The 16569-nt window shown below is 43.2% G+C and overlaps 1 protein-coding gene across 14 annotated transcripts in view; it reads left to right on the forward strand.

Moving 5' to 3' along the window:
* The window catches only part of scrib (scribble planar cell polarity protein), a 79044-nt gene that overhangs the window by 43943 nt on the left and 18532 nt on the right, over positions 1-16569 (forward strand). For 9 of the 14 annotated variants that reach the window (XM_085419021.1, XM_085419007.1, XM_085419013.1 and 6 more), the window contains exons 11-28: positions 779-945; positions 1061-1191; positions 1309-1431; positions 1623-1808; positions 1898-2254; positions 3627-3689; positions 6017-6106; positions 6191-6268; positions 6367-6684; positions 8792-8872; positions 10401-10640; positions 11002-11112; positions 11211-11504; positions 11614-11802; positions 12015-12134; positions 13346-13402; positions 13954-14010; positions 15234-15314. In XM_085419021.1, the coding sequence (XP_085275147.1) occupies positions 779-945; positions 1061-1191; positions 1309-1431; positions 1623-1808; positions 1898-2254; positions 3627-3689; positions 6017-6106; positions 6191-6268; positions 6367-6684; positions 8792-8872; positions 10401-10640; positions 11002-11112; positions 11211-11504; positions 11614-11802; positions 12015-12134; positions 13346-13402; positions 13954-14010; positions 15234-15314 (2743 nt within the window). The remainder of the gene's footprint in view (positions 1-778; positions 946-1060; positions 1192-1308; positions 1432-1622; positions 1809-1897; positions 2255-3626; positions 3690-6016; positions 6107-6190; positions 6269-6366; positions 6685-8791; positions 8873-10400; positions 10641-11001; positions 11113-11210; positions 11505-11613; positions 11803-12014; positions 12135-13345; positions 13403-13953; positions 14011-15233; positions 15315-16569) is intronic. The other 5 variants (XM_085419010.1, XM_085419020.1, XM_085419009.1 and 2 more) reach the window with 4 other exon arrangements.

A 16569-nucleotide genomic window follows, 5' to 3' on the forward strand; every position in this document is an offset into this window, starting at 1 on the left:
CACCGTAGACCGTTAATAATGCACAGCAGCTTTCACAGCAAAGGTTGAAGACCTGAAAAGAATGTCTTTGCCAAAATAGATAAAACAAAGACGTTGCACCGACACTTTTGCCCTTGTAGTTCGTAATTTCATCACAGGTATGACTTTGTGCAAATTGTTTGTTACTAGAATGATCTGAAGCATAATTATCGCTGTCAAAGTGTTATTTCAGAGACTTTTATTCTTACATTCTCCTACAGTCTCTTTGCAAGTCAAAATAATCCCAGCTAGTCTTGTACTGGTGCGTGCTGCCCCCTCATTTCACTGTTTTAACGAGAGAGTAGCCTTACAGCAAGGGTTGTCAAACTGGGGTGGGGTGTGAACAACCGGTCACCAGGAGGTAATTTACTAATCAGAAGGTTGGTGGTTTGATCCCTGGCTGTTCAAGTCTGCATCCCAAAGTATCCTCGGGCAAGTTGCTTTCTGAATGCATGCGAGTAGGTGAATGAGGCATGTTGTGTGCTTAAGAGGAGTAGGAAAGTGCCATTTAACCATGACAGTGGTCCTGTAGACCACAGTATGTGAGGAAAAGCGCAAATGTCTCCCATGCCTGCTGCAGTCTCATTGGCTCTGACAGGCATGTTGAAAGAAATTCAGGTTTGTCTCACAAAGACGCCAGCCCAGCTGATGTGCTCTTCTGAGTGTACTGACAGGAAAGAAGGAAATAAATAATAGATCCACCTTAAAAATCTTAGAAATTTTAAGCTCATCTATCTGTCCTGACCTTACGTTTATCCAGATTACAAAACTTGCCTTTCGCCCTGACAAACCTCAACCTGAAGGCCATGTGGCTCGCAGAGAACCAGTCTCAGCCAATGCTCAAGTTCCAGACAGAGGACGATGAGCGAACAGGAGAGAAAGTGTTAACCTGCTATTTGCTACCCCAGCAGCCTTCCCCAAGCCTAGGTAAGCAACATGCTTTAAATAAGCATTTGAGTATTCAGACCTGTTAGACGCATGTATAGATGATGTTTATTTTAACTGGCACACTCTTTCTTCTGCCCTCTCTCTTTATCTGCAGAGAACCTGCTGCAGAACAGTGTAGATGGTAGCTGGACAGACAGCAACCTGAACAGAGTGTCGGTCATCCAGTTCCAGGAGGAGACCAAGGCTGAGGTGGATGAGGATGATGAGGCTGCTGCAGAGCGTAGAGTGAGTAAAAACTAAACAAAGCAAACCTGACCCATCAGCACAAAAGCTAAAAAAAAAGAATAATGTCATGCTTAAAGGAAAATCTGATAAAATGCCTTTTTTTTTTTTCTTCTTCAGGGCCTTCAGCGCAGAGCCACACCACATCCCAGTGAGCTGAAGGAGATGAAGAAAGGGATTGAAGAGAGGAGGAATGAAGCCTACACATCCAGACAGGACGAGGATCAGTCCCTGGACCCACAGGTACATAACGTCAGAAATATGGTCACCACCAAATTAAAAAATAATAAAAAAAATAAGCAAATAGCATTTCATTTCTTGCTGCTCAGCTCCAGTATTACAAACAACTAAACTCAAAATTTGCTCTAATACTGCCTGACTAGCTGCTGCTGTGGTACATGCTGATATAATAAAAATGATGTCATTGTTTTTAGGGAAAAAGGCTCAGTGACCTCTCCAATCAGAGCCATGACTCACAGGTGTCTAACAGCACGCTGTCGGCCACCTCCCACGAGGACAGACAAAATGTGACTGAGGCCTCTCACATGGAGAACCGTGTGGACGGCCCTTCCCCTCAGGATGAGGATGACCTTGATGAGATGGAGGTGGAGTACATTGAGGTAAATGGTGGATAGGTTTTCTCCTCATTTCATGGATTCAGTCTTTGTTTCTGTTAGACTCTAAAATCCTCTCCCTTTCTTTTCTCCAGCCCACTGTGCACTTTGCAGAAGAACCCATCATCCGAGGTGGGGACGAGGACCACGAAGAGGACGGCGAGGACGGCGAGAGGAGTGACGAGGAAGACAAGAGGCCCATGGAGAAGCGTCTGATACGAAAGGACACGCCACACTACAAGAAGCACTTCAAAATCACCAAGCTGCCCAAACCCGAGGCTGTGGCCGCTCTGCTGCAGGGCTTCAGTCCCGACGCCCTCAACTCTTCTGCTCAGGCTGCCGAGGACGAGGAGGATGAGGAGGAAGAGCAGAGTGATGGCACTCCTCAGCACCGCCACAGAGTGGAGGAGGCAGAGGACAGCCGGCATCAGGTCAACTCCAGCCAAGTAAAGGTAAAAGAGAGATCCAAACACTGGCAGGGTGCAGTTCAGGAATGTAGAAAGTGTTATATATCATCACAGCAGGACATGCAGTACACACCAAGTCAGCATATTTTAGGATTTAAAACTTTACATATATATTTTTCCTTGTTTGTTGCCTCTTTGCAAACATTTGATATTGTATGCATGGAGAGCCTTTGCCACCTTGCAAGCTGCATTCACTTAAGATGGATGTGGCGTTGCATGCAGGGTCATTCCTGAGATGAAGCCGCCCTGCCCTTGTGCTATAAATCCAGGGTGATGCATTACATTCATCGCAAACTCACCAACAGCCTCATCTGGCCCCCTCAGATTTTGCCTCTCCTAGCCTGTTCCCCCACAGAAAGCATGCAGACATGTCGGCATAAATCAGCCACAGGCCATTGTGATCCCTTGTTTCCATACAAGACTGCATTCAGATCTTTGTCTAAACCTTTTTTTTTTTTCTTTGTGGATAAATTCAGCCTTTCTTGCTCAACACTGGCGCGCCTTATCATCAGTTACCTGCTGATTTAATTGAATATTGACACTTGCACACTGCTTTTGTAACATTGTATGCTTGTAAAGTATGAATGAAACGAGTGAAGGATGCTCGGGAGCTGCTTATCAATGAATGTCCTTGTTGATCATTAGACTTATTAAATTGAGATCTGTTAATTTGTGTCACGCTAATTGTAGAAATCCTTTTTAACCTAATGATCAAACATCATCATGAATCTGTTTGGTGTGTGGGTATGGATGTGTGCGTGCGTGTGGGTGACTGAACTCGGACCAACCAGAACATGTACTGGCAGAGCTGGAACACAACATCGAATGAGCCTGGCTTGCGTCACATGGTCGTATTTTCTTTCACTGGATTTTTGTAGGGACTTTGTTCTTCTAGTAAATCAGTTTCTGTATCATTTCTTTTGTACTTTCTGTGAATCGTTTAGCTATGTTTATATTTTTTTAGCTTGAAACTGACTTCTTCACCTAAATTTAAGTCTTGCTCCTGGAGGAAATTGCTCTTGATGGTGTGGAGGCTGGGCTTGTTGTGGTTTGGGAGCTTTTGCCTTCTTTTGTCCACTCTCTCTGCACTGTATTTTTTGCATTCTGGCTCAGCTCCTTGGTCTTGTCTTTCCACCTCTGCCTGTATTTTGCTTTTGGTGGCTGGGGAGTGAGTGTGGATTCGCTTCTGCTTCACAACCTGCAAGCAGACAGTGGCGTGTTGAGTGTCTGGTGTGTCTGGAGGTTTTTATATTTTTTTTGTTCTGTTTTGGTTTTTTTTGGGTGTGTCTGTCTGTGTGCATATTTTTATTTTGGCCTGACTAATCCGCATGCCTCTTGCTGGTTCCTGTCCTAACAGGGGGTGTCATTTGATCAAGTCAATAATCTGCTGATTGAACCTGCTCGAATTGAGGAGGAAGAGGTCTGTACCTACTCTTTCCCATCCACTCTTGTCTTTCCGTCCCTCACTCACCCATTCATTTGTCCACCCATACTCAGAAATGGAGAAAACTTCCCACAGAAATCCACGGTTAATCCGAGCCGATCACTAGGGAACCCCTCTAATCCCAGCTCATTCACAGGAGGGGCCAGTGTGGCAGAACCTGAATACAGGACTGAAACTGACACTATTTATTTCTTCCTTCTTCTTACTGGACAGCTGGAGTGTGGACACTTTAACCCTGTGATAGTAAACATGTAGTGAGAGTTTCATTCTCAGCATTTTGTGCTTTTTGGAGTCTAAAGCAGAGAGCCAGGCACTTGATAACATTTAACTTTTAATTTAATTTTTGGCCTTTTAAACGCAACATTTGTGGTTTTCCATTGATCCTTCCCTTCTGGGTTTTATAATAAACCAATCACAGGTCATACCTGAAAAACAGCATTTGTTTAATAAATTGCCTGAACTCAGTGAATGAATTAAGTTTTTTTTTCTTTGTAATCATAGTAAGATTGTTACTTCCACCTCAAAACAAGGTAGTCATCATTAACTGGTGATTAATTAACCCCGCCCCCTCAGTATTTGAACATACACACCAAAGAGGAAAAAATATATACCACCAGTTCCTCTGTTAAATAAACAGTGTGAGGAAAACACGGAGAGCAGGTTCTCAGCGAGGAGTCGGTATTCTTATCATTGCACGTGCTGCAGATTGATCAACCATATCTGATGTTTTTGCATATAGATTAAACATGTAGGTTAATTTCAGTGCATTTACAGCAGTTTTGCACAGCTTGCACATATTGCTATTTTGAAGGAAACTCTGGCCTTTCCAGTTATTGAGTAGTTGAATTCTCCTCTTCAGGCTGAACCAGATCTTTTTCTTTTCCTTCTATAAAAGGGTTAGTGCCATAAGGATTGAAGTTTGCAGATATTCAGTCAGTCCAGGTTCTGGCACACTCTGCCTCTCCCCTGCCTCTCCTCTGCTTCTGCTGCTTTGCTCCTTTTTCATCCCGTCCAGTGCCTTGTCACCCTGGAATGAATGGGCTGGTTACACTCTGATGAGGCAAACCCACTTTCCCAACTTCCTCCAGGTTTTAATCCAGTTTCCAAACAGGATAACCGGTGGATGGATGACAAAGTCGATTTTTGATTGTGTAAATCTGTAACACATGGCTGTTATTTCAAGTGCAAGAAAGAGCTTGTTTCAGATTTGCTTTTGTTTTTGTTTATTCCCTCCATCTACATTTTATTTTTTGCATGATTCACTGTATATCGGTACATTTAGTATGTTTAGTGTGGGTGATGAAAATTTGCAAGAAACATTTGTTCTCGCTCTTGTCACACTGAGCAACACTGGAGTCTCAAAGCAAGGACTCCACCTTTAGGGCACTTAAAACTGTTGTCTGTTACTTCCTTCCATCTGTACCTCATTTGTCTCCATTCCTCCCCTTTTTGCATGGCCTGCAAGTATGCATAATGTACACAAGTCTACACTCCAATTCATACATAATACACTTTGTTTTGGGAAAAATGTTGGTCTCACTGAGTCCAGCCGAAGCATTTTTACACAGTGTGTTAGAATTCATGTCCCATGTCAGTTCATTGGTTAATTGGTTAATGATTTGGGTAAAACTTTTTGTTCGTGCTTTAAATCAAATTCAGGCAAACACAAAGCCATCTGCCTCCCATTTAAACTGGCATAGGCCCATAAACTGACACTGAAGTCAGCGTTTATCCATCAGCAAAAACAAAGGGTGCAGCACTGATTGACGCCACCTTCTTGCTGAAAGAGGTTACCCACGACTTAAAATACAGGGTTCATCAAAAAGAATCATCCAATTTTAAAGTGCTTTAAACCTGCAGCTGTTCACCGATCAACTATCGAAACACGTACCGTGAGTAAGAGCACATTCGTGAGTTTCATGTGGTTGCCGGTAGGTAGCATAACAACAGCACTGACTCCAGACAATGCTCACTAAAGTATGGAAGGAGTTTGGCTATGTCATGGACATTTACCATGCGTCCGGAGGGAGGCACATTGAGCACTTGACACTGCAAGCTTTGCATAAAACTTTATATTCATGCATTTTAAAAATTTACCACATGGTTCTTTCTCTGTCCATTACTTAAAAAATGTAGCCTTTCAAAATCAGATAATTCTTTTTGATACACCCTGTATAAACCCAAACAAAACAAAGTAAATCGCCGTGGGCTCGTTTTCCTCTTAATCTGCCCTAAGATGATGAGTAGGCTTTTTATGGGTTTTCACTCCCAGTATTGTTGACTCCCCCGTCCTCAACTTGCAGCACACCCTCACCATCGTGCGACAAACAGGCGGCCTGGGCATCAGCATTGCTGGTGGAAAAGGATCCACGCCTTACAAAGGAGATGACGAGGTAGGGCTGGGTACCTGGGGTTTGTTTAGGTTTGGAAGTATTTGAGGTCACAGACTGACTGTGTTAATGTTTGGTTGCTTTTAGGGAATCTTCATCTCCAGAGTGTCTGAAGAGGGTCCTGCAGCCAGAGCTGGAGTTAAAGTGGGAGACAAACTGCTGGAGGTAAACATCTGCATGTCTGTGTGTGTGACAGGGAGGGTGACTAGAAGAGTGTTTTGTTTGTTTTGTTAAACAGAAAACAAACAATCTCCTTGTCTCAGGTAAATGGAGTGGACCTCCACGAAGCTGAGCATCACACAGCAGTGGAAGCTCTCCGCAGCTCCGGTGCTACAGTTTCCATGACAGTGCTGCGGGAGCGCATGGTGGAACCAGAGAACGCCATCACCACCACACCGCTTAGGCCCGAGGATGACTACTTCCCACGGGAGAGGCGGAGCAGCGGCCTTGCCTTTAACTTGGAGAACAGTCCAAGCGGGCCGAGGCAGCGGTTCTCCACCTGCCTCATCCGTAATGACAAGGGGCTGGGATTCAGCATCGCAGGGGGGAAAGGCTCCACGGCGTACCGCACAGGGGACACGGTGAGGAAAGAAAAGAAAAGAAATAAAAGAGCCTCAGCTGGCTCCTTTCGATGTGGAGGAGCCGCGGCTCGACTCTGAGCCCCTCCCAAATGACTGAACTCCTCACCCTATCACTAAGGGAAAGCCTATCCACCTTTTTCTCATCCTCTGAAGATCACTTCTTATATTGAGCTGTCAGATACACATCATAAAGTTCATAGTGCTGACATCAGAGGCAGAGAGGTGTCGGTTGTGACAGTACAGACATTAAATTCATTATGTGACAGATGAGGCAGAATTTATTCGCAAATGGAATAAAAATGTTGATATGTAGAAAAACAGGCTGCGGTTACGTTAATCTGTCTTTGTGGATTGACCATCATGTTGCCGTCTGCTTACAACCATTTATTGATCAACTGCTGTACGTGGAAAAGGCATCTGTCCGTCTATGGTGCACTTTTTGTTGTCATACTACAACCAGTTCTGAGCGGGTAAATGATTTAGCTGTTTCAAGTGTGTTTGCCGTGTATTTCTCTGTTGATATGCATGAATGCCAGCTAAATTATTGAGAACATAACTGATAGATTAATCCATACTTAGAATAATGGTTGTGGATTGTTCCCAACACCTGGTAAGCCCTGTCTGCATGTGAAGCGATTGATTTGCTTTGCTTCTGTAGCTGAAACTTGGGCACTACTGTAAGAGTCCAGGCCTCTTGTTGCCAAGGTGACCCTCTTATGTATTTACCATCCCATCATTTTCCACCCAGCAGCATCTTTTGCTCCCATATCAAACACCTCCCTCGTAGTTGACCTGCCCACTGAAATTATAGTTAAGTAAACCTTAAAAGTAAGAGTAATTTATATTTAACTGAGTTTTATTTAGCCTGATAGGAGACTATCAGATCACAGTGTCATGTCTGATGTTAAAATAAGCAGCACAAGGGACAGATGTTTGTCTGAGATCTGTATCATGTTGTAGTTCATTATGCAAGTTTGTGTAAACATCCAAGCAGAGCGTCCTCTGTTTGAATCAGTTAAATGGCATTACAGAAGTATTCCTGTCATTCATCTTTAGATGATTTAACACAATACTTCATTGAACTGACTCAGTTCTTTGAGGGAGTTGTTTGGTTCCTCAGATTGAGATGTGATGGCTGCTTTATTTTACTCGTGTGATGTATGCAACCTTCTGTCAATGTCCAAATCTGGGGAATGAAGAAGGGAATAGAGGAAAAAGACATTTTAAAAAAACATCCAAAACTGCAGACAGTGCCTCATACTATCAATAAAAGGGTTTTCAAAAAGTGTGGTTTGAAAGTTAGGAAGTGAAGTCACATGTTTGCAGTAACAGTCTCAGTCAGAGCGAATCTGTCTTTTAACGCCGTCTATTCTGGCCACAGCGCTTACAGTCATCTCCTGGGAGACGCCGATATGAATAGCCAGCCTTGACACTCGATAGGCCTGCTGTAATTTGGATATGTATATTTGGGCCAGCACACTGCTGCTCTGCAGCTCGAGCAGCTCCAGGAGCCCACAAAGAGGGAAGGAGTCATAAACATAAGGTTTAAGCGGGTCTGACTGTAAGTCTTTCCTCCCTTTCAAAAAGCCTTTTGAAGTGGATGCAGTGACTCACCTGGTGGATGTGAATTGGTGCACTAGACTTTGCACATGCATTTGTTTACACATTCTGTTCATGTGGGACAGGCTGGCAGCTAGGCTGGGTTTTTATTGGTGTACAAACGGTGTAATGTGTCTGAGCAAAGGGGACAGCGTTTCAGCGCTCGTACTTTGTAACGAGCTGCTGGCAGTCGAGGCTTTTAATGCGTTTTAACTATTTGGCGCTGACCTGTTAATCAGTTATATGTAGAGGTTGTTTGTGTGTTGTCTGGCAGTGTGGGCTGCTAATGTGTCGAACTATGTCAATTTTGCAGCAGTCATGAAAACAAATTCAGTTTTTCTTTCAGTGCGAGCGTTTACATATAGGTCTGTGGTTTGTTGTAGCCATCGTTCGGAATGATGCCGTTGTTAGTTGCAGTATATGAGAATGTTTGAGTAAAAAATAAGTTATCTACAAATGTGCAGAAATGTTTTAAATCAGTAGTCGTCCTTGTCTTGTTTTGTTTTAGGGAATCTACATCTCTCGAATCGCAGAGGGCGGAGCGGCACACAAAGACAGCACGCTGCGTGTGGGCGACAGGGTGATCTCTGTGAGTACTACCATCCTTCTCCATCTGGACACTGTAGTGTTGACTGTGATCAAAGCAGGGCTTTCTTTACAAACAGGAATAAGTTTAGACATGAATCCCAAACAATTAGGTATCGTTTTTGTGTTGTGAGAATAACAGCGATACAACATTTTTCCTACATCTGGTAAATGCGGCATTTACTTTTTGACATTTTTGTTGCATTTTGTTCCATTTTTGTTGTGAAACTGTGTCATTTGTGCCAGCATCACTGCTTTCATAAGTCAGTTTTAGGCTTTGTGTGACTGACATGGTGTTTCCATCCTTAAGGTTATCTCATCAAAATCTCACACATCACGTCCATGAGTTAGTGATACGGTCCTCATATGAAAGTCATTCTCTATTTGGATTCGATGAAGATTTTTTATTTGCTTTAGTTAAATATTAAAACATTTAGCCTTTGCATGATCTTTCTTTTCATCCCACTCCAAGCTTTGCTTTGTGCTCCCGTATCTTTCTGCGTATTAGCAACTCTTCTGTCGCATGTTTTTGTCTGGTCACATGCACATTTGCACACTTTGTTATTTACTGTAAATGAACTGATGATGATCAGATCTGTTTCTTTACTGCACTTCCTGCTCTCTGTAATCACAGAAAAGCTTCCTGAATGGTCCTCTTTGCCTTCTTTCTGGGTTTCCTCTTTTCTTTCATTGGCTTCTCTTTGGTTCTCTTTTCCTCTCTCACGCTCTCCTGTTGTGCATGCTCACTAATGCATTGAGTACATCTCCTTGCCTGCTTGGTGGTGGGTATGGTGTTGGGGGTGGAGTGGGCTGAGCCTGTTGCTCTGCTGATTTTGTGGAACACGAGTTACCACAACAGCAGGAGCTGCAGTGTGTCAGCCCGTGGTAAGAGCTGGTACTGTCGGGTCTGTGCCGACCTCTGCTTGTCACTTTGGACTAGACTGCATGCCTAAAAGCTACCCCTATTTATTTGATCCTAAAACACACATAAACAGTAATGAAATGGTTAATCTGTGGTGTCTGACGACTTCTTGTTGCCTTTGTGGACTTAAGATCAATTTTGGAGAAGCTACACACTTCCACTGAAGTTTTAAGTAAACAAAGGCAAGAAGTGCTGAACTGATTACATGAAAAGATAGCAGCATGGGCATTCATGAGCTCACTTCAGGCAGTTTGACGAAAAATAGTTCCGCTTGCTTGCAGCTTTTCTCCCTCAGGGACGCTCTGCCATCTTAAATTGCCTGCAGCACCCCTCACTTTCCGTATAAGATCCTGCTGCTTTGTGTAGGTGTTTGGTTCTTCTTTAAATAACTCGCTTTGGTGCACTTGAAAAATCTCAGAATTACAAATCAGATCGGTTTAGAACTTAAACATTCAGTTTTCATTTTGGGTAATGAATGGAGAGAGCGATGAGAAACGACTGTTGGCAGGCTGGGTTTGTTGTCAAAGATTCATCCTATGAGTAGCAAATGACCAGTGGGAGCGTCCTGGTGGGCTGACACCCTCCGCGGTTGGTTTTACTGTGAATCCAGATCAATGGTGTAGACATGACAGAGGCCAGGCATGACCAGGCAGTAGCGCTCCTTACCGGCACCTCCCCCACCATCGCCCTCCTGGTGGAGCGTGACTTGAATGCACCAGGGGGCTCTCCAGGTCAGACCCGGGCACGAGCCCACTCCCCTCCACCCCCAGAACCATCAGATTCTCCAGACCAGGACGAGGAAAGCCTCGGGAACCATCTGAGCCGGATGGAGGACGAGTATCCCATCGAGGTGAGAATTCGAGGACTGACTTGTGTGTCGAATAGTTTTGGTTTTTGTTTAGTCGTTTTAGTAGCCATTGCTGTAGAAACGTCATTGAAGCACTCAGTGTTAATGCTTGTTTATGTGGCCTCGCCTTATCCTTATTGCTGTCCAGTTCCAGAGAAGATGGTGTATGGTATGAAGGCTTGAGTAGTTAGTAGCTGTCAATAAAGCACTAATGGTGTTATTAAATAGAAAGTTGTTTTTGATATTTATTAGACTATAACAGATGTAGATTTGACTTGTGATGTTTGAGTCGTCGTCTTTACATTCAGGCTTTAAATTATTTTTCAAATCTTCTGCTAAAGCCAATCTAACCTAATCCTAACAGGAAGTTACCCTGGTGAAGTCTGGAGGCCCTCTAGGCCTGAGTATTGTAGGAGGCAGCGACCATGCCAGCCACCCTTTTGGTATCAATGAACCTGGGGTGTTCATCTCAAAGGTATTACTGTAAAACAGGTGTATTCTTACACTTTCATCTCCTGAAAGTGACTGACATCTCCTGTTGCATGACTCCGTGACTTCACCTCATTTCTTCAGGTGATTCCTCATGGGTTGGCAAGTCAATGTGGGCTCCGTGTTGGCGACCGGATATTAGAGGTGAACAGCATTGACCTGCGACATGCCACACACCAGGAAGCTGTGCGGGCCTTGCTGGCCAACAAGCAGGAGATCCGTATGTTGGTACGGCGGGACCCTTCACCGCCGGGAATGCAGGAAATCATGATCCAGAAGCAGCCTGGAGAGAAACTTGGTATCAGCATTCGCGGAGGGGCCAAGGGTCATGCTGGAAATCCTTTTGACCCCACAGATGAGGGCATCTTCATCTCAAAGGTTCTTTAGCAATCCAAAGCAACACATCTTGGCACGACTCAGCTTTAATTGAGGTTATTATCAACATGAGAAATGTGAACATGCTCACATTTTTGACTGTTTTCTGCAGGTAAGTTCGACCGGCGCAGCGGCAAGGGACGGGCGACTGCAGGTTGGCATGCGAATTCTCGAGGTGAACAACCACAGCCTGCTGGGGATGACGCACACGGAGGCGGTGCGAGTGCTCCGTGCTGTCGGGGACTCTCTGGTCATGCTGGTTTGTGATGGCTTTGACCCTGGCAAAGTGGCTGCAGTGGAGGTGAGATGGCATGAACAGTCAGATTTGGATATGTACAGTTTATTATGTACAGCAGGAACTTACCAAACCTCTGATCGTTCTGTCTTTATATCAGCTAATGTATATTCCCTTTTATCATGTACCTGGCTTGAGTGTTTAAGTAGAACTATAGCTTTCAGTTAAAAACATCTCCATTTTCAAAGGTTTAAACTGTACTCTGTGTTGGTTTTCAGGCATCTCCAGGTATCATTGCCAACCCATTTGCAACCGGTATTGTGCGAAAGAACAGTATGGAGAGCATCTCTTCTATAGACCGAGACCTGAGCCCAGAGGAGATGGAAATAATACAGAAGGTGTGTTTTTACTACAAGTGTACATTTTAACTTCTATACATAAACTATATATAAAAGATGGCCACTACAACATTGATTTTTGCACTCCTTACGCTCAAAGTTTAGCGGTTTAGCTGGTGAATCTAAAAGTGAACTTATATGGATGAGAGGGCAGAGTGTTATCTGCTAAGACCACAGTCGCTCAGATCTAGAGTTGGTAGATCTGAGCGAGGTTACTGGCTTATGCCATGTGAAATCGATTTCAAAGAGGGCATTGAACAAAACCTTTAACCTTGTTGTTATCGTTTTAGTCACTACCAGATTGGTGTGGTTGCCTCTAGTTTGCATAGAAGACACACACTTGTCTCCAAATACTCCGTGATGAATAAACAGGCAATGGCGCATAATGCGCACCTACCAAATTATGCTTCCAATAGAATCATAAATTAGGATAATGAAGCAGGACATGCTTCAGATGCATTGCTACGTTATAACCATGCAGTGTCCCTCAGTTTCGACTCACTCTTTAACTCCAGCTTCCAAACATCCTGCGCCTTCACAGCAGGATTCACTAACCATCTGGTGGCAACACAGTGGCTTCATTCTTTAATATATGGTCTATGATTTGAAGTTCATTTTGCTGCTTGAGAAGCTGCAGATTTTTTCACTTGTGCATGAGCTTCATTTTTTCATTACATTGCTATCACTGATGTACTTAAGGTCAGGTACTGATGGTGTTGATTTTAACATGCAGAATGCACTTTTGAGGCTCCTTAAAGATCCAGCAGATCCACATAAGTGCAGTGCAAAGCTGGTGTACTAACCAAAGCTGCTGCCATTCAGCGCAACCTGTGAATCGGATGTTTTATTCAGCAATTCTGCCACACCAGCACAGTGCTTCCACAGCAGTTTGGTGTTAGCAAGTGGAGTTGTACAGATTTACTCATTCTGGGCATGCACGCCGCACGTACCCATCTTTCTATCGGAGCGGCCAGAATGCGCCAGCCCAGTTGTTTATTTTGTCCAGATTAGTTTTTGGGAGGCTGCCCGTTCTAAAGGAATGCAGGGTCTGCTGGTTTATTGAATGCCATGTTTCTGCTGTTTCTCTGCACACGTTTAGCCGTAACCACGTTTGCCAGGGCTTATTTACAGAAACTGAATTGCCTCTGCTGAGCTTTACATGATGAACAGTAGCTTTTAGCATTGTAAGGTTAAATGTTGGTCTTCGTCAGGAGTCTGAGATGGTGAGAGAGACATCACAGTGGGAGCGAGAAGAGATGGAGAAAGTGGTAAGTGAAATTGAAAATCATTTGTTTTGGGAAAGGTAGAGAGCAGATTGATGAAGATGAATCAATGCAAGAAAACTCAGTTTTTCTGTGGCAGTATAGCTGAAAAGAAATTATACTGGGTCTGCAGGGTGGAGTTAGAGTCACATCCTCACGTTTGCCTGTTACCGGGTGAATGAAGCTTCCCCTCTGCACCCTGTGTGGGCATCATGTTTGACAGAACTGTTCCTGCAATGTCCCACCTTGCATGCTTTTTCTGCTCCTATAGCCGATGAATAGAATACTTTTTAATGTGTGTGGGTTCTATCCTTTCTTTCCCTTCTGTTTCTTTTTTTCACCTATCCTCTACCTTTGGTGCGTTATGTATGATCCAAAATCATCCAATCATTCCATCTCCATACCACTTTCCTCACTGTTGTTTCTCTTCTCTCTAACACTACTTTCCTCGTCTTCCTCTTTATTTCAACCCTCATCGCATTACTGTGTGGCTGTGTGTGACTGTGTGTCTTCCCCTCTGTACTTCTCCTCTTCCTCCCCTTCCTCTCTTGGTGAAGGAGCGAATGCGCTTGGAGCGTGAGGAGGCAACTCGCCTGCTAGAAGAGGAGACTGAGGTGAGATACTCCTCATCAGCAGGTCCTCGGGTGAACTTCCTGTCTGCAGTTTAGACACAAATGCTAAATAAATGTGTCTTAAACTTTTATACATTTTCTTTTTTTAAGGGACCCACTTTAAATTGGAATAGTTGTGCTGGAGGTGCCCTGATAAGTGTCCACCTGCAAATGTAACCAAACAAAGGGTACAAACACTTAAATCATAATTGAAGCAGCTCCTAAAGGAAAAAAGAGGAAATTCCCAGTCTTCTTTTTGACTTTTAGTTTCAATTTTTAAAAAAATTAAATCCTTAAAAACAACTCAATCTCATGGAAAAACCACCCTTAGATTTATGAAACGTTCACATTTATACATTTAGAGTCAGGAGTTCCAGATCAGTGCAGGTGATTTAAAAACCCTGGAATTAGGCTTATTAAACCTCATCTGAGTTCTGGATTTCTCTTTGCTCTTCAGCATCTTTAAAAAAGCGCTTTAAAAAAAGATCTCTAAACATTTAAACTAAAGCGTTTCACTTTAAGGAAAATCTACTGTGAGTGAGGTCAAATACTGACTGTGAAGCACTTTTTGGTATGAGGGACTGAGCAGCCGTTGCCCACTCATTAAATTGAACTCTAGGTAAGGTAAATGACTTTAATCACACTGGAAATCCAACAAGAAATGTCTCAGAAAGAAGAGATGTAGTGTTATGAAAGGAAAAAAAAAAGTATTGCTATAAAAAAAGCAAATTTAATGGAAATAAAACTCCTATACGAAGCTGTTTCAGCTCTAAAAGGCTGATGCTAGTCTGAGGGTTGCTACCTTTTTCCGCAGAAGGATATTATAGCTGTTAACATTATTTGTGGAGCTGTGCTATTTCACGTACTGATCAAACAATAACCCAATCCACAGATTTGAAGGCTTATTTAAGCTTTATAAAACTTTTACAGCTGCTATTTCAGCTGAACATATTTGATCGTCTAGTCTACATATAATGATAGATTATGCAACAACCCTGAGGTTTCCTTTGATATTAGACATCAATTACATGTGTTTAAATTGTCATGCACAGCTGGAAAACTTTTAAGACTATAGAGTAGGAAAATCACTCACAGTGAGACATACAGAAAGTGCCAGTATTGATCTTTCGCTTGATTTCTTGTATTTGTTATGTGACCACCTGCTCTTTGTAAACTAAACTTCAGTGCAGACCGTCTTACCTCTGGGTCTGTTTATTTCCCATCAGAGCATTGGCACTGGACCGCTAAAGCTCGACTACAAAACGCTAGCTGCGCTGCCCACCACGAGTCTGCAGAAGGTCAGCAGGGTGAGTTTTACTTCATGTTTGTCTGATTTTTACTTTTCAGAGTTTGTAAAAAGAAAGCAGTCTTCTTGAGTCAGCATTTTGGGAGCGGCCCATGCAGGAAGTCTCTTTAAAAGCTCAGAATAGACCCAGTGTCAGTCAGCTGGACCTCTATGAGAACTTAACACCTCCATGATCTTCACCGCAAGTCAACATTGCTGAAGACTAAACCTTGACTGCACAACACACAACAAGAGCAGAAGTAAATGAAGAGTCTTACGGGAAGACTAAAGTAATCCGGGAAGAATCACAAACGAAAGACTAAAAGAAAAAAGTGCAGAAGATTTTGGGAATGGAAGAAGGCAAAGCCCGAAGTCAGTCTTTGTATTCTGCAAGTGCGAGAGGGGGAGCTGGTGAGATACTGGAAAGGGGACAGCTGTCCACTATCAACTGGCCTATCTGTGATATTTTAAACCAGCATCTGGTTCTGAATTGGATGGAGTCTCCCGGGTGGGTGGGATGCTGGCGGACGGGGGGTGTCGCCTAAGAGGAAAAGACAAGTGTTTCGGTTTGAGTTCCCAGTCTTAAGGGGAATACGTTTGAGTGAACATAGAGCTCTGTGCTTTTACCGTCCTACAGTGAGTATAACGAGTTTAACTGGAGGAAGTTTAAAGATTTAAAGCGACTCTGTTTTCTGTTTTTTCTGAGTCTTTCTGTCCTGTCTGTTCTCTCGTCAGTCTTATTTTAATCCAATTTTGTCTGTAATATGGTTGTTTAAAAACATTTTTTAAACAGCAAATGTTAAATAATTTGCATTAATAATGCAGCTATGTGTGAAAGTTGTAAATTAGCAGCAGTACAGGCTTTTTCTCAGTAACCTGTGAGAGTAGAACTTAACCTACATATTGTCTGCAGCTGTTCCTGCTCTGTGTGCTAGAGCTGCTCTGCACACGTGGTCCTGTTCAGACTGTACTGTAAGAACAGCTTGTTGGTTAGTTACACTCATAGTGGACCAATATTTTAAATTGAAGGGGTTAGCATCTCATAAGCCCTGATTTTGATGGTGAAACACAAGTGGGTGTGCTTCATAGCACCGCTTTGTTGTAAAAACGTTTCAACAAAAGAACAGGTGCTGCTTAAATATTAGTGATACAAGATGTGATTTATAAGAAGTTGAGATTCAGACCTGAGAGCAACCTGCTAAACTGCCAATAGATAAATGTATAGAGGGCCTTGTTTTATTGGAACTGAGTGTGAAGACAGGGTTGTATTTCCCATT

Source organism: Rhamphochromis longiceps, linkage group LG9, assembly GCF_057381845.1.
Source record: "Rhamphochromis longiceps isolate RC_006_pf linkage group LG9, R_longiceps_female_GT1.1, whole genome shotgun sequence".
Taxonomy (NCBI): Eukaryota; Metazoa; Chordata; class Actinopteri; order Cichliformes; family Cichlidae; genus Rhamphochromis; species Rhamphochromis longiceps.